At 32.6% G+C, this 23403-nt stretch overlaps 1 protein-coding gene across 1 annotated transcript; it reads left to right on the top strand.

Moving 5' to 3' along the window:
- The first annotated feature begins 6089 nt into the window (after positions 1-6089).
- Positions 6090-23383, top strand: MS3_00006237 (uncharacterized protein). Its single transcript, XM_051214361.1, has 9 exons — positions 6090-6953; positions 9108-9351; positions 9389-9533; positions 9571-9593; positions 12682-13080; positions 15019-15154; positions 17516-17685; positions 20082-20156; positions 23084-23383. The coding sequence occupies exons 2-9, from the start codon at positions 9178-9180 to the stop codon at positions 23270-23272; spliced, it is 1311 nt and encodes a 436-aa protein (XP_051067526.1). The 5' UTR covers positions 6090-6953; positions 9108-9177; the 3' UTR covers positions 23273-23383.
- Positions 23384-23403: the final 20 nt, after the last annotated feature.

Here is a 23403-nt window from a genome sequence, read left to right as displayed (position 1 = left end):
CTAGCTCTCCTATCCCATACAGGGTACAACCCAGAATCGACTGTTAACCTTTTGACTGTCTGCTTGAGAGAATTCCCGGAATCCCTGTGGATAGATATCTGATCCCGTCTTTTCGGGAATATTCTTATTGATTCTTAGGTATCAAACCCTTTAGTATTAACTGTTTCCTTCATAGTTTAGTGCGCTACTTTGCGTTAGAGAAACTTCTGACTGTATAGCACAGGCTGTACAGTTTGAGGTATCTTGTGCTTTTGATATAATTTGTACTGTTTTCTTAATTAGAACCGTTTATATTGAGCACAGAGTTTTTGTTTTGATATAATATAATACGAGTATCTCAAAAACGCGTTTTGAGCTATACAGAGGAACGTGGTCTGGTCTAATCTAATAAATCTTGGGTTCGTCATTCCGGCGTTCCAACCGAATATTGGTTGTTCGGTCGCTACGCTTTCATTGAAGTAGTACTAATACTGAAGTTGACCACAATTCTATAAATCGTACTAGGATATAACATTACCGAGCCCCCATTGTAGGTTAGCGTTTTCTCGAATGAGGTTTTTGATCGTACAACACACTCCCAAAAGACACTCATGGCTTATATATGTGGTCTTCTTTATGTAATGGACTTCACCTTCCTTGGGAGACGTGAAACACTATCTCATGTATAACTCCGTTAACTTCTTCAACGACTAATTGATATTATCATACTTACAGATTCTTGAGTGCTTGGAACAGAACTTCACCTCTCCCCAAGTCGATAACCGTCGACAAAACTTTCTCGCAAGTTATTTCCCATAATCAAGATTAGAAAAACATTGGGCTAAGGAATCGAAAAGAAGAGCGTTTATACAGATGCTTTGTGACTTAAATATATTTGGACGGAGTGTTTTTCTCGAGTTAGCATTTTTCTATGCATTGCGTTCTCTCTGTTAAGGGTCAGTGTGTAACACTTTGAATAGTTTCTTTTTAAGTCTAACTACTTTTAATTATGAAAAGAGCAAGAACAAAGATTCTAGCAGAATAACATGAATTCATTTTATTTCGTAGGTTCTCGTCAGCTGCTTACAACCTATAGTATTTACAAAGATAATAATTACATAATGGGTTTGAATTGCTTACATGAGAGGGTTTATATTTAAGAAATATTCGTAAAGTATGACATGGGTGTAAATGAAATTAATAGGCTGAATATTGTAAATATATACCTAATGTGAAAGAATATTCTAGAGCATTAATTGTGACAACAGTTCAAAGGGGTAGAAACAATTGATTACATAATGAATAAACATTGATAGGAATATAGTGAGTAGAGTTCAGTTGAAAGACTATTAATTTTTTAAAGATAGTTGAAAAAATAAAATGGATGACGTAATAAATATAAAAGATAAAATTAAAAATAAAAAATTTTTTAAGCTGCAGCGGAAGAATATTTGTCACCAAGGCAGGGAAAGATTAACAATCATCTCCTTCTGAACACATAAATCAGGTTTTTGGCGCCTGATAGCAACTGCTTCAGCAAACTTCAGAAGACTGGAGTTTGGCTGCTTACTAATAACGAATGATTGTAGGGTGTCACATCCTTGTTCACCAACATACCACTTTTTGAAACTATTGACATAATTTGTCAGAATTATGATCTCCTACCTTTACCAGCCCCAGAATTCAAAAAACTACTATTAATGTGCACAACAGACGTCCAATTCCAGTTTAATAACACCATATATCGTCAAATCGATGGCGTAGCAATGGGAAGCCCACTAGGTCCAATTCTGGCAGATATTTTTATGGGGTATCTTGAAAACATGGTGCTTAATCAGGCGGTTAGCGAAACGACGGAATATTCCAGATATGTTGATGACACGTTCATTGTCTGCAACAATAAACAGCATGCAATCCGCCTGCTAGAACGCTTCAATAATGCACATCCTAACATCCAATTTACTATGGAACACGAACAGAATGACATGTTCCACTTTATTGATGTTGCTATAAAACGTAGGAGAGACGGGACAGTCCAACGTTCGCTTTATCGAAAAAGTACTTGGAATGGCCTTTACCTGAATTTCAATAGTTTTTGTCCACTCAGCTACAAGAAGGCACTAGTTAAAACACTATTTTATAGGGCAGAAAAGATTTGTACCACTGATAAGCTGGAAGAAGAATTGATGAACGTACAAAAATGCCTACGAGACAACTATTACCCACAAAAGTTTATTGAAAAATATAAAAAGCGTAAAGAAAATAATACTGAAGTAATTACTGTCAATAAAAAACCAATAACTATAAGTCTAAACTTCAAAGATGACGAGGTTGAAAACACAATCAACAGGAGACTGAATACTGCGCTAGCCAGAACCTATCCGGCGGCCAAACTTCAAATTCTTTATAAAACAACATGTTCATTAACTCAATCAAAGGTTGATAAGCATCCTTTTCATGTTACCGCCAACTGTATTTATAAATTTACATGTACCTGCCAAAGCAGCTACATTGGCCGAACAGAAAGGAGGGCATATCTCAGATTTTTTGAACATGTTCCAAAAAACCTCAGAACAAGAGAAAGACTCTAAGTAGCGCAATCACTAAACATCTGCTTGACACAGGCCACCAGGTTGACACCCTACAATCATTCGTTATTAGTAAGCAGCCAAACTCCAGTCTTCTGAAGTTTGCTGAAGCAGTTGCTATCAGGCGCCAAAAACCTGATTTATGTGTTCAGAAGGAGATGATTGTTAATCTTTCCCTGCCTTGGTGACAAATATTCTTCCGCTGCAGCTTAAAAAATTTTTTATTTTTAATTTTATCTTTTATATTTATTACGTCATCCATTTTATTTTTTCAACTATCTTTAAAAAATTAATAGTCTTTCAACTGAACTCTACTCACTATATTCCTATCAATGTTTATTCATTATGTAATCAATTGTTTCTACCCCTTTGAACTGTTGTCACAATTAATGCTCTAGAATATTCTTTCACATTAGGTATATATTTACAATATTCAGCCTATTAATTTCATTTACACCCATGTCATACTTTACGAATATTTCTTAAATATAAACCCTCTCATGTAAGCAATTCAAACCCATTATGTAATTATTATCTTTGTAAATACTATAGGTTGTAAGCAGCTGACGAGAACCTACGAAATAAAATGAATTCATGTTATTCTGCTAGAATCTTTGTTCTTGCTCTTTTCAAAATGATAAAGGGAACTATGTGTATGAAATTTCTCAAAAATACTTTTAATTACTTATGAACAGTTCTATTTGTTCTCAATAACGCAATAAGTTAACTGCATTGTATCTTCTTTCCTGGTAGCAATAGTTTTGAACGAATTGGTTAGTAAATTATACTACAAAGAGGTGTTTTTGGTGTGTCATGGAAGTGTTTGCAGTTGTTCCAATGTTCTTTAAATGCAGTTTATATTCTTAATGGATTCTAGACATCTGTGGTTACAACCACCCTCTTGAATACTATTAGATTTTGTCGTGACTTCTGTACGCTAGTAGAGACTAATCCTAACCATCCCTGTAGTCTTCACACAAAGGGAACACTGAGACAGCCGTGTATTGTAACAAGAGATATCAAACAAACATCACTGATACATTTACGCGCTTACTTATTATCTACAACATACTATCACCAGAATAAAACCAGGTAAGTCAATAATCAGCTGATAGTCACTCCAAAAGTATAGTAGCTTGCATATAGGTGACCCATAACGTTGACTTATAAGCGAGACTATAATTCATGGACGAATCAGTCAGGTATAAGATAACAGGTCTCGGATTTTGGCGCGAAATTCACCCATCCACTCGGATAAATAGAGTTTTGGAATTATAGTTGATGTCAGTTCGTGATGAAAACCATAAATGTAATCCCTGACCCCAACCAATCATAATCCTAATTCCTCACACTGGTTTATAACACTCATTTGATCCTACTTAATAGATGAAGACTCTGAAGATCACTATAGCGTCGGTCTCTTGACATGATGTCAGTCCCGAATTTTTGTGTTTCAAATCTCACACAAAAGGACTTATTAGAATAGGGTAAGACCAACCAGATAACTCATTATGAACTTAAAACGCGCTTCTACTGTTAACTCACAATTGTTTACTGAGCAACTCAGTAGCAAGCAGTTCGATTTCAACTTTCACTTAACCATCTCTAATGACTCATGCTTGACTACTCCAACTCAGAGTGATCAATTTAAACTCATCATTCCGAAAAAAATTAAAAGAGGAGGTTCACTAAAGGCCGGGTTTCTACCGGATGACGCTTCAGATATTGTGGCTCGTACCGTATATGTCTTACTCAAAAATTGTTCTTCTCCCTTTCATTCTCTATACAGAAACATGGGAGGTAAGATCCCAGGGATCAACTGGCCAGTGAGTGAAAACATCTAAGTATAAGGGCTTCGCATGAACCTGGGCTTATCAATGATGTCAGAGATATGAGAATCTTATCTCAATGACTTTCAGTTATTTTGCTATTACTGTGGGTGGTCGGTAGTTCTTTGAAAGTCCACATCCATTAGGTCCTGAGAAATCTCATCTTTTAGAATACTTCACAAAAATTGCAAGTTGTAACAGTTCCGTCCACTGTGTTACATGCTTTTATGTAATCAATGAAGATGATTACGGTGACGAATTTCGTTAAATTGGTTACTCCACAATTATTCCGATTGTTGGGATTTGTTCTCGCCACATCACCGACCTCCACAAAATCTGGTTTGTTGGATGTCCACTGAATCTCTCATTCAGTTCTCACATAGTGTTGAAATTTTTGCTTTCTGCACAGAAAACTGTGGTTTCCCTGTATTCCCACATTTTCCAAGTCATTGTTTTTTCTATATGTTGATAAAGTATTTGGCGTTTTTGAGCAAAAAATAGATTTTTACATTATTCCGTGCCTGTTATGAACTTTAGGTACAGAAGGTTCAGTTGTGCTCATTGAGTTTTCTCCGATGTGGATCATACATTTGTAGGTGTTGCTAGTTTGCATTTTAATTCGAATATTTCTGAATATCATTGTATCTACTTTTCTTGTCTGTTGGCACGTGTTATTCCTCTTAATTATTTTCCAAGGTAACATGAAAAATCCTTGCGGTTAATTCTATATCTAAATACAGTGCATCAGATGGTATTTTGTCTGGTTTCACTACCTCACAATTCTTGGTTTGTATGGTGGACATTTATGTGCTGTTTCGACATTCAGTAGTTCCAGTAAAGCTGGTCTATTCGAGAGCTCTTCTCTGTATCCCACTCGCCATTTGCACACTTTTCATTCTCAGTGATTGATTCGTATTCATTATTGACGACTGATCGCTCCATTTTACTATATTTCCCAGTTAGCTACTTGATTGTTCCATATATTTCTCTCATATTTCCTTTTGCAGGTTCCTCTGTAGCAGTTTGGAGGGATTTTACATACTTCCATCTATCGGCTTGAATCCTATTCTTCTTTCGCTTTCATGACTTTGCACATCCTCTGTGCCATAATTTTCCATGATCTTCCAATTTTGGTAACTAGTGTCGTACTGTCTTTCTTTCTTGAATCTTCCTTAGGCCGCCTTAAGCGATTCAGTTAAAGACGCCACAAGTATTCGGAGTTTGACAACGCCTTAACCAGTAATACCTTTATATTCAAGGTGTGCCATCACAGTCAAATCAGGAGACAGAAATGGAGGAGTTCGAAGATATATTGAGAAGGCTCTCAGTATGTCGAGGAATATTTTGTTTAGGCTGGCTAACAGTTGAAAGTGATGCGTAATACTGTGTACCCTCTCTGGATCCGGTGCGGAAGCATGACGTTGAGTCGTCAGCAAAGATAATCCAATAAAATAAATGCGGTCAGTTTCAGATGTTGAAGACTTACAGAAGTATTGAGGATTTGTTTACCGCTACACGTTATTTATACTAGTGCTTCTTGTAGCCAAACACCTTGGATTATTTTTACAAATTACTCTCCGCACGTTATATTGTTCTATAAAATTATTTGGAACTATGATGGATTTTCTGAGGCTTCTTTAGCCTGGAAGCCATCAGAATGAAGTTTAAAGTGGTATTTGTTTTAATGCTCTGAGACATGACTACCGAGAGACCTTAAATGCCGAGCTAAACTGAATTCCGTAGTGTGTAACAATTTGGTAAAGTAAGAACGATCTTTGACCTAAAGTTAATGATTTATTGAATGTCTGAATCAATACCACTAAATTTACCGCCTGAGTTATTCGGAAGCTAATTGAGCTAAGGATTTATACACAACTGATCATGGGATCCCAATCGGAGACTTTCGAAGTTTGGGGTAAATTTGAATGATTTTGAGGAAACCGCTGTGACGAACTTCGAGGAAATTTAAGAAAATCGGCACCAAAACTCTAAAATCTCCTCAGAATCTTATTACACTTTGAGGAAATCGGATAACATTTATTAATGGAACCCCAATTTGTTTCACAATTTAGGTGAAATTTCGCGTTTTTCACCAAAATTCCCTCAAACGTGAAAGCTTAGGACATTTGCATATAAAAACAAAAGTCGTTGTCGAGGAAAAAATAAATTCCACCCCTTACTTGAAACATAAGTGGTGTGAAAACGAGTGCATCGCATTCCATTATGTTTGCTAATTAAACGTGTGTGTATACACAAATGTGGGGATGAGTTATCTTTATCTGCAAATTAGAGTCTTGACATGTATCTAAATGGTTGCAAAAACAAATAAAATCAAATGACTGATAAGATTAGCTAATAATCTACCATCATTTTTTTATCGTTCAACATATAGTTGAAAAATGTTTTGAGATTCATTTTAGCACAGCACTGTACAAAGTGTTAAAGAGGTTTATCGAAGCCTCAATCATACAAAAATTCAAATCCTCTTTGTTTACTCAAAAACATTTTGTTCTCACCTCATACCTACTTCGGTAGTATTAGTTTATTCTCCAGAGTGGTAAGTTACACATTGTTTTTCTTATTATTTTCCTCATTGTCTCTGTTTCCTTTTGCCATCCATTTGTTTAGTTGATTTTTATCCCTATGTACGAATGTTTTTAACAAGTATATGTGTGACCAGATTGTTCGAAGTATATCGCGCCATTATATCGCGTGGTTCTTATAATTATCGTCTTCGTAGCGCACTATCCAAATATATCAAAGGAACTAATAGCTTTGAATTGCGTAGGTTTTGAGGGTCTATGAAGCTTCCACTATCAGATTCTAGATTTCATAACAACATAGCCTTAAACACACTATATTGGTAATGTTAGTCGTTCGTATCTGGTTTCAGTATTGGATATAAGTGCACTTTATGTGTTAACCGAGCCGTCGACCTACCTTCATTCTAATTCTGTTCTCCACCGGATTATCTCACATGCGGCTCCTTACTTTCTGCAGGCGCAAAACTTATCGTTAGGCTAGACTCATCTAAAAACTGAAATATATGATGTGTCACAGATTTCTGTCATTAATATGCGTATGTTTCTCAAGCAAACAAGAAAGTAGGCACAAAGATAAACTAGGAGGAAATAAAGTGTAAAACAGTCACGCGCTAATTAAGGATTTAAGGATAAACAGAAAGGCATTTTCGACCTCAAAATAATACGCCAATATAGGTAGTTTTTAGGTATAAACATATTAACTATCAGTAAAGCATGTGATTCTATCATATATTAACATCAACTTTTGAAACGACATGTGCATTCTCAAGTCTAATATAACAACTTGTGAAATAGGCTCAGTTCTACTTCTGCAAAGTAACCTATGTATGAACCGATAATATTTAGCTTGAAACCCTAGTTTGTGTTAGGCCAAAACAGATTCAGATCTACGTACTGAGGACAGAAAGTCGACGACCTATGTTAATACTTTTCTACCGAGATTCACAGTCTGCTCAATGGGGCACCACGGGAATCGACTGATTCCATTGTGGTTTATTCTGTATCTAAACAAGTTGCGCTGGATCTTCAACATTATTTTATTCTGAAGGACACTCTAAATCGGAGGGAAGTAGCATGGGATAGTGGCCCTGACGTCCTTCAAAGCTGACATGAGGCAAGATTAATGTCTATCAATGCAGCTGTGCGTAACACTATGGTTGTTGGATATTCAGTTGTCACTAGCTACAGAATTGGTAGGATATTCTTGGGTCCAATCTTAACTGACAATGACCTATGAGTCATATTAAATGATGACTTAAAGATAATGATCTATTTTCTCTCATTTGTACCTGAAGTATCTGTAACACTAAGTGTTAATACCAGGCATTATGAAATTTGACAAAAATACAATCACATTCATTTGTATAGCTCTACCAATGCTCAAACTATAAAATGTTTTAAGACAGCAACCATCTGTTTGAAAGATAACATCATTATTTAAAATCATTCATTCGCTGTTAGAACAAGAAATACTCTCAATAAAAGCTATCTGTATCCAGTAATAGCTGAAGGAGCATTAGAAGAATAAAGTCTTTTCGGTTAGGATAAATCGATCGCTATCGCTTTGTAAGATTTTGAAAAGGATGATAAAGCGCGCGAAAAATATGTGGCCTTCAACCAAGTTTCACTGATTCAAATTTAATGTCAGAAAAACTTCGAAACGTGCCAGCGACTTGGCTTCAAACTTTAGACGCTTGAAAAGCCTACTGTTAGGTGAATGATTTTAGTTGTAATTATCAAAAATTTCATTCTCAAGACTTAATTTTAATTTTAATGAGTAAGAATGAACCTAGAGTTCATCATTTAAGAGTATATCTATAGCCAAACAACATAAGAGAAATTAATAATAATGAATTTGGAGACAAATAACACGAGATTTTCAGAGCTAGTACTAATAGAGGTTCGAGAACATTTCATGCCTTCTAGTTTTTATGTATTCATCAGATAGAATCTTGTCTTTGTGGAAAAAAAATCAAGCAGTCTTGAATACCAGTATATCCTAATATGCTGAAGTTACTCTGTTTTCAAAAGCACTTACAACCTTAGTTAGTGTTACGTCCCGTTATTTTTGTAACAAGTCGAAGATAAATCTTCTTCTTTGTCATATACATAAGACTCAAGTAGTCTTTGTCTCTTTATCAACTCAAATTTTTTATTTGATAAACTAGTTGACTTCCTAGTTTATTAGCCTGCAGACCAATTGAGTTGCTGAAAAATCTTTGGTGAACTATTACGAACATGGATTTAGAACGTAGAATACCATGTCAAAGAATGAATTTCATCAAAGGATTGATGCCATTAAGCAGACACATTGAATCTCCAATCTCCAAAAAGGTGCTTGCTGTTTTTGATGCGGCTTTACAAAAAGTATTAACTGTTTTATGTTTACAGAACATAAAGGAAAGTGTTGAGGTATGTCATTTCAATATTAGTTTATAAGAGTCCACAGGTTCAAAATGAAGAAAGCCTACTAGACCGTGTGAGTCTTTACATAAATCAAGCAAAAGAATACGACTTAATAAAAGCTAGTAACCTCGACAGTCCCTATTCGCATAAAATTTTGTCTGAGAACTGTAAGATGCTGAAAAATATCAGTAAGTTACATGCTTGTTCACAACAAAACTTTGTTAGAATCAGAAATAAACGATTCTTTGGTGAGTTCAGAAAATGGTTTTCAAAACATGTAAAATAAATTATCGATGGAAATTTAAAAAAGTAAAAGTATGAAACCTCGTATATCTGTTGATCAATTCTAAATAGTAAAATGTATTATAGAGTTTTAAAATACCTATCAATATGAATGCAGATTGAATTGGTTTGAGATAGATATTTATATATTTGATTATGATAATTACTACTTTGGAAGGCTTTACAAAGTTTGTTGTATTTAGTTGTTATCAAACCTTTCAAGATTCTACTTTTGAAACTTCATTGTCTGGTTAAAAATTCCTCATTGCATTACAAATCACATGTGTAATCTCAGATTCTAACAAAGCTAATCTACTCAGTTTTTGTGAGATTTTGATTGCTTTGAAGCCATGGAAATTCACCTACATAACTCTTGATAGCCAAAGTATGTTTTGCGGCTTAGAACTCTAATAGTAACATGGTAATCCATCTTAACAATGAGTTAGCTCTGTGCTCTGGCTCTTTGCTTAAATATAACAAACACAAGTTTACCTTTGGTTCGAAAAGTGGAGTTCTCACCATGTAGCATATTAAGAAATTACTGAATTGCAGATACCCATATGTTTCTTATATGTTACTATAATTCTCTCCTAATAGACTTCTGTGTAATATAAAACACGATTTTCTAAACAAAAAAAGCATTAATGTGGTAGTTTTCTACATTAGAACTAATTATCACTTATTGCTTTAGATCCTAACGTGATAAAAAAGAATATGAAGTGTCTCCAATGTAGAGGGTGACTGTTTTGATTAATTTTGCCGGTACCATTGATCAGTTTTGATTATTAAGGGATTTCTTAAAATAAAAGGGCGTTTTATGTTAGCTAATTATCTGAAGTAATTTAACATTCGGACAAAATTTTGAAGTATTTTTGCATCAGTTATTACTGAAATATAGACCTTTAAAAAAAGTCTTACTTGGAATCGGCTGATATAAATACAGATCAAATGCTTGAATCACATACTGTATGTTTAACTAGCAAAATACGTGCGTTTTATCTTTATTCATTAGTCATATTAGTAGCAACAAGTAAAAACGTTTTGTAAATGTAAACAATGCTCCATGTAGTCCCCTATTACGATCACAGTGTTATTCTAACGTATTGGCCAAAAACGTGCATCACTAAGTGTATTGGCTATTAGTCATTCAAAAATTGTTGCAAAGTTCTTATTACCAAGTTCCAAAGATTTTACAGCTTCAACAAGAGAGTATTTAACAGTTTGTTTACAGTATGAGAATTATTATTTGAATCAAAGTGAAAGCTTTTCATTCATACTGACTTTGTTTGAGTACCTGGTAGTTTTAATGATCTTTCTCCTCTACACACACTTGAAGGGTAAGAAGTAACCGAAGATGGAAATTTTACAACTATCTTGAGCTATAAGTTCAACAAATCCTAGACTGCTGATGTATTAAATCTTATAAGCTATAAAACTTAAAAAATTTGTTGATATTAGAAACAATTTTGCACATCTTACCAACCAGTAGGTACAAAATTTTTGTAATCAAACTTAACCCTTAAAGCCTCTACAAACGTTAAATCATTATAACACCAGACAGATATCATTGATGGTTACTTGAAGGATTTTGGCTAACAATTCTTTAACCGAAAAAATAAGATGTTTTTAAAATCTACCTCTAAATGGATTTTAATTTACAAAGTCTTTGTTTTTCATCTTATCTGCTTCCTCAGTGATAAATAAATTGTAATTCATTTATATCAATAATTAAATGAGACTGAATGATTTATAAATCTTTTTCAAATAAGTAGTTATTCACGACTTCAAAAAAAAAATAATTCTACCACTAACTCAGATGCTTTTAAACTTTATGTAAATAATAAGCTAGAATGAAATCTTCGTAGAAATATTACTAGAACCTGTCAATAAATAGTCTATGTCTAAGTGGAAAGAATAATAATCTATAGGATGAATGAGATTTCGTTAACAACAAAAATTATTAACTTCTTGACATTTTCCTCGTTCCACTCACCAAAATGTCGATAGATAGAATTTTTTCGGAATTAAAATCATCAATGACTTAAGTTTACAGTTCTTTAATAACGAGACTATAATTTATGGACGAACCAATCAAATTTAAGATAGCAGATCTTAGATTTTGGCTCGAGATTCATCTACTCATTTGGCTAAATACAATTTCGGCATTATAGCTGATATCAGTTCATGATAAAAACATTAAATATAATTTATAAACCTAACGTTCAACTGTAAATCCTAATTCTAGTTCGTCGTACTAATTTATAACCCTCATTTAATCTTAGTAAGTAGATGTACATTTTCAAGGTCATATTAAAGTTGCCCAAAGGTCATCCGTAAATTATAGTCTCACTTATATTTTCTGTTTCTATGCTGCAAATGTATTATTTTAATCAACAGATTGGAGATAGTTTAATTATGGGAGAATATTTTAATATTCTTATAGAATACATGCTAAACTATTTTAAAAAAAGATTGTTTTTCAACGAAATAATTATTTTTTACCTTTAAATCTTATGAGTTCCTGTCAAAAAAGATAAGTATATGGAGCTGCTTAGAATCAATCAATATGAGGTTGACACTAACCATTGCATAATTAGTAGTCAATTGATTAATTATATCATAAATTTCCTCAAAACGTTTATTGAAAAGTTACTTATTAGCTAAACATTTTGACAATACCAAAATCAGAAAACCATACTTCAATAACACATAGACGCCAACAAATATGGAAATAGATTAGAAATTCGTATCTTACATTTACAATTTTATTAGTTTGGCATTTCATTGTAATAAATAGTTTGAATGTTAACCTCTCATTATCATATCAAACAGCGTCCTTGAAGTATGTTTCTAAAAGGCATTACTTTTATACACAAGTAGTCATAGTAATACAGTAGATCTTAAGATTGATTAGTCGTTTACCAAGTTGATGTAATTGATTAGTTTCCTCCGTCAATTCAATTGTTTGACAAATGACAAAAATGTTCCCAACTCATTCTATATCTAATTATCAATACTGTACACTAAAACTTATTGTCTTTCACAATATTTCAGGAACATAATATAAATGAAGAGTTCGAGAATAATGTCCGAAATTTTTTACATTTTATGTCATCACAACCTTTAATTAATCAAGTCCTATCTGGATTTCTATTAGATAATAATGAACAATTATCTGATAAATGGAAATTACCAGAAACAATTACCAATCATATAACTAATGTTAAATGGATTCAGATACCACAATTTTCTCAAAATAATAAAACAAAATTAGTAGAATATTTAATACATTTAAGAATATTATTATTAATAAAATTATTAACTACACCAGAAGATAAAAAACGTAAAAAATTATACATAAAAGAACTTGAAACTAGAGATCAAGAATGTCAAACAAAATTAACTGAACTTATTAAAGAATTGGATATACAAATTTGCCAGAATAATACAGAAGTAAGTATAAATGATGATATAAATATAGTTGAATATTTAAGAGTAATAATAGAATATAGTTTTTGTTAAGATACTAAATGATCTTAGTTTTTGATACATACCACATCTCTAAAATAAGATATACTTTATATATATACATATCGTAATTCAATAAAGAGATATATAATCAGGTCTAAACTTGGCAATGTGAGGACAGTCCATGAGTTCTAAGAAACTTGGAAAGAGCCGAAGATTTTCCATCCAATCATCTTTCGGAAGAATATTACAAAATCTTTATGTGTTACTTCCCTATTGAATAAATGCTAAAACCCCCTGTATATGGATAGGATGACTATAATGATGGTTTCGTTTTTACTACAAAACTTTAATTACCTGATAGTTTTGTACCATATTTGACACTGTTTGGAATATCATTTCTTTGACTTGTATTCTGTCTTCTCATTTGCGACTTGGAGAGTTCGAGTGCTAAAGTTGTACATGGTATAATAAGAATCTAAGCTATAGATATAACAGGCAAAAGTGTACATCACTTGAGGTTTTCACTTTTAAAACTAGCGATATGAGATCAGTAATAGTAACAGTACCATTGACAATTGAAGAATAAATATAAAGAAACACATATACATATATATAGAGGTGAAGGAAAAGAGAATGAAATTATTTGCACAATTCCAATTGATTTTAATTCGGGAATTGAGAAAAGAACGTTTATGGTTAAAATCTGTTTTACAATTTTGAAGAATAATGCACTTGATAGAAAGATAATGATAATGTAAATAAAACAATTTAAATTAAATTGATTATAATTAAGTCTGAGAAATGATCAATGGGATAACTTAAGCTACATTGAAACTGTTAAACCTTGATTTAAACGGCTATGTATCGGAGTTCCCAGTTGGTAAATCCTATTTACTAACAATGGAGGATTCATACAATACAAGAACCTTAAATAAAAAATAGGATAAGCTGAGTGTTTGACACACAATTACTCTTGAACTCGAATGATACACAAGTAAATATAATATTGAGAAGTCAGGACTTTCAAGGTAGCTCTTTATTCCTAACAGACGTCTAAAATTGAAACGAAACAACTCTGTCTATTTAGTAACATCCAACTACCTTAAAGAATATAAACTAAACGAACCAGAGGCGATAACAATCAATCAGATAATAGCAAGGTTCGCACTAAAAATATGAATTTAAAAAACGCCATCGAGTTTATATTTTCAAGAATAAACTGAAATGTAGTAACAAAAACTAAATAACCTGAGCTCTCCTTGGCAATAAACTAATTAAATTGAAGCTAGAAAACTTTTATTACAATCACTTATGGTCTAAGGTGGTACTTATTGAAATCACTCACTATCTGTCACATAGAATCTACTAAGCATGCAAAATAGCCCACCTAACCTTAAATTCAAATTATGAGATAAGAAGTTCAATACTGGTAACTCGTAACTATTAGATAATATTAAAGGTCTAAGAAGTACATAGAAAATGTTCCCGTTCAAATTTCTTTATTATCAAGTGGTAGTCAAATAGAAGAAAACAATGTTAGAGAAATTATAAAAGTTGTTTTAGATTTTAACCATAAAATCATACTCATATAATGCAATAGTTATAGCGTATTCATTGTTCTCTAACAATAACTAAGCATTGGTCATCAGTAACTGTTTATAAATGAATCAAAAATCAATAGTCTTTTGTCCTTGCTTATAGATTTGAATAATGCATGACACCAGTTATTTTCTACTTAGAATTTTGCATTAGGTCTGATAATATCTATCAAAATAATCTATCTTGTACCAGAAAAGTATTAATATAATGTAACTACATCACTTACAAAATTGTTCATTTCATATGTTTTCTTATCAAAAAGTGTTTTGTTGCAAAAATCTTAGTATAAACAAAAAACAATTTACATTGTTTCCATTTCAGACTAGGAAAATTGGTTATACTGTTTCAAAACTTAAAAATGAAATTGATAATCTTGAAAAATATTTAACTGAACGAATAAAGCAAATTAACACTGAAGAAACGAAAAAGATAACAGAAATCACAAAACAAAACGATGGTAAGTTAAGTGAACAGTTATTACTTAGGGATCGTTTTCTTAAAATATAATACTTCATTATTATTGAGGATAATGTATGATTGAGACTTGGTTTGAGGTGTTATATCCGAGCGAAGATTAAATGACGAGTAACTTCCGAGACATATTAATTAACTAATATTATCTATGACTTTCAGTAATAGTCATACAACCGTAACAATTACTTCATATTCTTGGAGTAGGAATAGGTTAGAAAACTAGGGACATCCAAACTATGTCATAGATGGCATCAATACATAAAGTAATTGATTATAAGAATGAGCTATGAAGGAAGGTGCAAACTAACTGGTTGAGGTCTATGCAATTATCGTAACCTATGGTTGCAGGCTTTGATTGACATGTCTCAAAACCGTTCGTAATGGCACAGGTGAATTCACTCTTTGTTTACCCTTAGATCTTAAGTTTTTAAATTGCCTTACAGATTCTGTTATTCCATTGATGTGAACTTCCTTATTGAACCATATATTCAATTTTTTTCTCTTTTCTATTACCACTAATGACGTGACTACTTTTAATACTCTGATTTATTTCAAATATTTCATCTTGCTATACTAGTGGGGTGTGGCACATATCACAGGTTCTACCATGGTTTATAACTGACCGGTCACAATCGTTGACTTTGTTAATCTCAACGTGTAGTATGATAACTAGAGATTACGGGCATTTGTGCCAGGTTCTATACTCGTTATGTCCAACTGAATATCGATTTTTATAAATATTATTTGATAGTGTTTTAGATTTTCATTTTATTTCTGACGAATAATAATTTGATCGTCAAAGTCTATGGAGGTTACAAAGATAAATCATTTTTATTCCAATGATATATTGTGTTTAAAAATTTGTAAATTGACTGCACAGTTAAACAAACCAACTCGAAACTACGACTAATATTCATTTAGTTGATATTCTATGATATGTTATGTATGAAAGTACTGCGTAACCATATAGTCGGTTGGTACTTATCACAGTACGATTTTGAATGAGTGAAATAGTTACTTGATATAAATTTGAGATCGTTAACATGAGGTAGAGCAACTTACTAATTAGACTAGTGTATTCTTTCATACATTAGTATATACTTCTTTAAGCTATCAACTTTTAATGAAGTCTAATAGGTAATTAATTGTTAGGTAGATTTCACTGAAATCATGAATCGATATAAATCAGGTCACCAGTCAAAACCTGGAGGCATTGGAAAACTGTTTTGTCCTGGCGTGGGACTTCTCAGCAGTGCGCATCCACGATCTGGCGCGCATGATAATTTCTAAACCGCTGTGCCGACATCTAATTGTGTTAATGTCTAACTTCAATCAACCTACAACATTGTGCGACTATCTTCCATTGTCTCCGGTGAGTACCTCTCTAGTTCCACTAGTCATGGCTTCGTGGTACAACTTCGGGAATTTCCTCTCAAAGCTGGTCACTAGTGAACACAGAGTTTGTGTGAGATGAAGACAGTAGATGGTTAATTTATCCACCTTTCAGCTAATTATGTCACAGTTCCATCAGAAACTTTGTAAAATAAGAAAACCATACATTAAATACGTCATTTGCATATATCCCTTCATTTTTCCTTCACACACTTTATCATTCTTTCGATCCTGTCGTTATTTTTATTGCTCTTCGTTTTCCTTCCTCCTCACTTTGTTTCACTTCTGCTGATTGGTATTTTACCTCCAATTCCTGCTACATACTACTCAATCCTGTCCCCGTAAGTAATGTACACTAAAGTATAACTAATTATCAAAAAACAATTCATAAATTTGTACTTGGTAAATGAATTGACTACGTTAAAGAAATGCTGTAAGTTATCGCTCGTCAATTGCGAAAATGGTTGTTCTTTTGTGATTCGAAATTCGTTCCATACCTGTTACCCATATATTTGGGTTTATTGAATCCTATTAATAAAGGTATTTAAGACTTGATTCTTACTGTAATTTCTCTCAAACGTTTTATTGATGAGCTCACAATCATATTTCACTCCTAATTACGATAGTATTTTAGAAGCAAGAGACTACTTTCAGATGTATCATTTAAACGAATGAATGGAAAAACTCCTACTCGGTTGAGATGAAAACTGTGCCATAAACAATCAAATGACAGTATTTTCCAAAATACATATTTTGGATAGTGATCGTCGCCTTTAAAACTCATCAACTGGATTAAGTTGAGTAATAGGGAGTTGATGTTCACAGTCTGTGTATACAAACAATTTGGTTCACATTGTGAATTTGTTTTAAATAATATGTTCTCATATATTTAAATTCTTATTAGCTACAATACGATAAATATTTCTTACAATTTAATACTTTCTCTACATAGAAAATGAAAACAATTTAAGTAAAGAAATGAAAAGTCAAGAAATACTACTTGAAAAGTTGATTGAGACTAATCGTTCTGAAGAGGAAACAATTCGATCAACCATTTATAAAATGGAAAGTGATATCGAGTCGAAGATTTCTAAATATGATCAAGAAATGACAGTCTTACAGGTATTAATGTTAAACTATGAGTTGTTTTTTGTTGTTGAATGTAATACCATTTTATCGAGCTAGACCTACAACCAAAAAATACATCTGAAGACTCTAATTCTAGGTAAGTTAAAATGTCAGCGATCGAAATTTAAATAATTCTAACGTTTCGTCCAGCAAACTTATCTGGACATCTTCAGGTTAATAATCGAAGTCATGATAGCATTTATCTGACTCACGTTATCCTATTTACTAAAGTCATCATCTAACTATGATTGGATTAGCACAGTATAGATTCGATTTGATTGATAAACGCTATATATTTCTTTGATGATCATGACTTTGATTATTAACCTGAAGATGTCCAGACAAGTTTGCTGGACGAAACGTCAGAATTATTTAAATTTCAATCGCTGAGAATATTTCAAATATAGTTTTTACATTCAATGACTTCTCTATACTCATTTGGTATAGTTAATAGGTGAACATTCTAAGGGTCATCTCTGCGTCGCTCAAAGGTCATACATAAATTATAGTCTCACCGAAATTTCGTCACAGCAACCTTGTGATCAGTAACAATCCAAAGGATAAACTCTAATGACCGATTTCATATGAATTTATGAATTTAAATGTTCATAAGGAACTAGGTATACAAGTCGTTCGATGCGTATTTTATCTAAAGGGACTCAAGAACATTACCAGGTTTATCTGAAAAGAGGCGGAAAAACATCAATAAGAAACTGTATTAACGAACACCTTGTGAACACAGATCATTTAATCAAAACGGATTCAGGGTTCAAAGTCATCTACAAGTTAAGTAGAAAGCTTCCAATGACAGTGAGCTGCTGTCTTAGCATTTGCTATACATTTTGAAAAACCAGAATTATGTGTACAAAAGAAACTGATACAACCTCTTCTTCCATCATGATCTTAATCTCTTGTTTTTTTTCCTATTCTTCTTTCACAGATATCATTTTATCTTACTATTTTGAGCATTTCCTTTACAGTCATAATTCTTTATTTATTTTGAAAATGAATATTCAAGCCCTCAACAACAAAATTGTTAACAGTTTCCTTAAAAAATATAACGTTTTTATGCCTTCATTTATTTTAACGCACCGTTACCATGTTTCGTAAAAATTTTATTATCACCATGATTGCCATTATTATCGTTTGGAAAAATAAGTTTATATTTGAGATTGTACAGCTTTGAAAATGAACTCACCGAAAAGAGAACTCTCCTGTGAACCAATATCTTCCTTATTTTTTTTCATCTCAATAGCAATATTCTGTTTACTTAGGAATATGAATGAATCATAAATAGCTGACTGAAAGTTAATCATAGTTTTCCTAACGGATGATATTTTAATCTCTGATTGTTTAATAATTATAGGCAAAAGTCTGTTTTTACGCATAAACACTATTTTACCACTGATTAGACACTTATTTTGTCTGCATTTATGTTGATTTTGCACTTTCTCGTGTTAAAAGTCTATCAGGAAGAACCTCTGAGTATTTGTTAATTCAGTAAAAGATACCGGGATCAACTGGCTTTTCGTAAAATTATAGTTTAAGTTCCGAACAGATATCACTACTGCCTTTAAGGTACATTCAGACTCAGGTCAAATTACCTCGGAATGAGCATATTCTTTTAGCTTTTCTACATATCTTGTTAATCCTCCCTTAAGTATATTCTCGAGCCATCTATCATTAAAACATGTTACAAGACACTTTGCCGTTTTAATTTTCTGCATTCGGTTAACAACAGACAAACATCTCTTACTGAAGTATGATGAGAGTTTGTATTATGTACCTCAGAACGACTTGATAGTGCTCGTTATAATTTGAATTTCAAACCTTTGACTTCATAAAATAGGAATTTATGGTATCTTTTAACTCCTAATGAAATGTTATAAATACGACAAAGCTTAATTGTTTCATAAAACTAAACAACGTTGAAAGTAACGAAAGTTTCTTCTAGGCTAAATTTGCACTATTAGTCACTTATCGCTAAATTTTACCCATACTTGTTAAATTGGTCAATGTTTTCTAGTATGAGTAAACATAACCTCATAGAAGAGGCCAAATCCTCTTTAGCGTTTGATAATCACTGTCTGACTGTGACAATTTCGTCGGTAATACAGAACTTATAAATATTGATTAATTACGCTCATTTATTAATTCCAAATTTATATTCACAGTTTAGAGTTTAACTTTAGATATGCGAGTAAATAGATACTACTTAAATGCCTGAATCAAACTAAATCCGTGAACTGGGATTCAATTGTGAGACTTAATAGTTTAATATTTAGAACTTTATTCACTAAATCACAGCTCCACCTGTAATACATCACTTTAGGAAAATAGAACTTTTACATCTGTATATTTTGAATGGAAATCAATTTATTGTATTGCAGGATGAATATGATGCCCTGGAAGCGGAGTATACAGAGGAGAAAAGCGCTTACGATGAATTGAATGAACGTTTTCAGGTAAGACAAAATTGTCTACTAGATATGGAATTTAATGTTTTTAAATGATATACATTATAAACAGCACTTTAAAGGACACACAACGAAGTGTGTTAATAAGATTTTGTATTGTTCTATAATATCAGGATTTATAGGCATGTTAGAGATTGAGAAAAGTGTATCTACAAATGAAATACGTTCGCATAGTACTACTTTAACTTAACAATTTAATACGAAGGTAATCTAACAAAAGTGAGAGGAATTTCATTTAATAACCCGATAAAACAAATATTTAATGAGTAACTAATTGTTCCTATATACCTGTACACATAAGAGGCACTGAAATCATATTAATTAGACTAATTTGCCTACATTTGTTATGTGAAGACTTTCAAATTTTTCCATAGATTAGGATGGTTATCAATTTATATCTGAAATCTGCTACTCATGGAAGATTTGAAATCTTCGGTAACCTAACTATCATCGGTAATCGTATACTTTGAATTATAATGAAAACTATATATCAGACAAGTCTTTTTATTGCCTTTCCTGCTTTTAACCAAAGTGGAGAGAATAATATATACTAGCAAGCTGCAGATGAATAGTAGGGAAGCTGCTTCATTAAAAATCAAGTCTGAAAATCAACATCTACGTTAATACTATTCAGATCTCTGGAACTATCTGTACACAAAGATTTGCTAAGCAATATTCATTGAAATACAGAGCTTCCTATGTAGTTCATATTTGGATTAGCTAGTCATTAAGATGTTCGTTTGTAGCTGACTTAAAGTACAAATCAAACCAAACTACTGTACAATTTTGAACAATATGTCCAAATAAGAAATCTCTTACCCATCTCTTAAAATGATAGTTATACTAACAAATATTTACTTCAACGTAGTCTTAGTGAAAAAAGTTTATACACTAACTAATAACTAATAGTTATCGGTGCATTTTTGACCTTGCCCGTTCCACATCATTCTTGAATGTTTACTGATTTTTTTAGTAAATTTGTATTCCGGCAACTTCTACTCTCCATTGAATTCTGACGCAGGTAATATGTTAATTATTTAAGAAGATTCTAAAGTGTTCTAGGTATATATGGAGTTCAGCTATTAAGTTTCTGTAACATTTTTTGTGCAACTAACTGGAAAAAAACGATACATTTTTGATAAGTCTTGTTAATTTGAACGCTTTATTCGGTTCCTAAGCTATTCTGGTCACCCGCAAGATAGAACTACGCAGGGAATTGAACTCGAGAGAAAAAGCGCAACACTTCACTCCAAAAGTTTCTTTTTGTACAGGAAAACACGGGTATTTATAGATGTTAACATTTGTTAAATCAGCATCATATTTTGGCCAATCCGTTAAAAGACATATTGTGCTACTGACCAATAGCAGCACGCCAAGTTGATATTCGAGAAAGCTCCATCATGCTCTGATTGGCTGGGACTCTGGCTTCTTTAGGGCCTCTGGAGGCTCCATTGCAGTTCTCGGAAAGCCGACTCAACACTTTTTTAATAGGACTTTTATGATCATTATTTAATAACTGCCGAAGCTATTCATCCTCGTGAAAGCAGCTGATGCTAATTTTCCCAGGTCCAATAATCAAAGTCCTCGAAGTACTGCTTAGTGGTTGAAAGAGCTCATAATTATATACGATTTAAAACAGAAAGCTTTTTACAGAGAATTTTCTTCATCAAAATCTGATGCCAACACTATATGAATTAATAGCTGGATAGACGTTTATAGCATCCGACGAAATTCTCAGACTATGTTTAGGGTTAAGAACAGCCAAATTAAGTGGCTGACCTGGTAAAAATCGATGACTCGTCTTCGGCATCAGATTTCGTCAGTGTAAACTTGTAGGCAGTCTCGGGATTCCCAGTGAGAAGCCATGGCCAGTGAAGTTTAACGGTGTCGTATGAGACAGTTACTAACCGCAGGCAATGAAAGATGGTCACGCAATCTCGTGAATTGACCGAAGTTAAACATGTAGAACATTAGATGCCTGTTCTAAATAGTCTTAAACGTTAAGCGTTCGCACGCGAGACCAAAGGTCCTGGCTTCGATCCCCAGTAGTAGACTGGTGAATGCTGACTGCTAAGGAGTCCAACGCTAAGAAGAAATAGTTTTCTAGTGTTTTTTAGTCTTCAATAGCTGTCTATCTATGATCAGTTTGTGAGTTAATTATAAAAATCCCACAATATCTACAAACGACATACAAAAATCAATTTCTGTAGTTGGAATATTCGGCTTTCCTGACAACATACCATTTTTTGCATAATCTATGCTATGAACAGTGTTCTTCCATTATTGTTAATGAACTTAAACTGAGAAATGATTACTCAGAATTTGATACAGTTTATTAGTTTGATTATCAGCTTCAACATGAGCGCAGTTTTCTGTGAAACTGATAGATTTTATGTAATGTTAATTAGGAGATTAAAAGTTAGGATTGATAGAATATTTATCTGGAGCAATTTTCCACTTAATGATCTAAAATATTTATAACCTATCACCATAGATCTGCGTTTTAAGTCGGCCTCATCGACGGAGAATTATTGATAATTTACTATTTTGTAATTCATGGATAGTTTACTAATCTTCAGACATTTATCTCATAACTTTGTACAATTCATTCATCTCGCATTTATAAAAGTTTAAGAATTTGACTTGATGAACATTTCCTGAAGTAAAATTCTCCACTTTCAGAATTTAATTGATCTAACAAAATTTAACCACAATAAAATGTAGACTGCAATACACTAATACGAAAAAATCATAGTCCATTAACCATATATAGGCAAGTAACTAGCTATTGTTTATAGTGTGATATCATACATTTCGCCACAAAATGCTTACTACTTGGAAAAATGTCAAGTATCAAAAGATATTTTAAATCATTAATAATAACCATCTAATTAATTAAGGTTCTTTGGATTTAGATTATAAATGAAGAGTATCAAAAGATAATGGAAGAACGTAGGCTAGAGGATGAAAGACGGCAAAGAGAGGAAGAACAAAGACGCCAAATGGAACAAGCCGTTATAACAATACAAGCATTTTGGAGGTCATATAAAACAAGAAAACTGGCACGTGGAAGAAAAGGAGGTAGTAGAAAAGCGAAGAAGTAATTCATAAAACAGAGTCAAAACACTATTCAACTGGGATTAAAAAGGTAAACATGAAAACTTATTTAGAACCTGACTATTTAACACTAAATACATCCATTAAATCACGAGCCCATGAATGAAAAGACTTGTAT

This window comes from Schistosoma haematobium, chromosome 2, assembly GCF_000699445.3.
Source record: "Schistosoma haematobium chromosome 2, whole genome shotgun sequence".
Classification (NCBI taxonomy): domain Eukaryota; kingdom Metazoa; phylum Platyhelminthes; class Trematoda; order Strigeidida; family Schistosomatidae; genus Schistosoma; species Schistosoma haematobium.
Note: the sequence above shows the minus strand (reverse complement) of the source record. Positions and strands in the feature narration are given on the sequence as shown.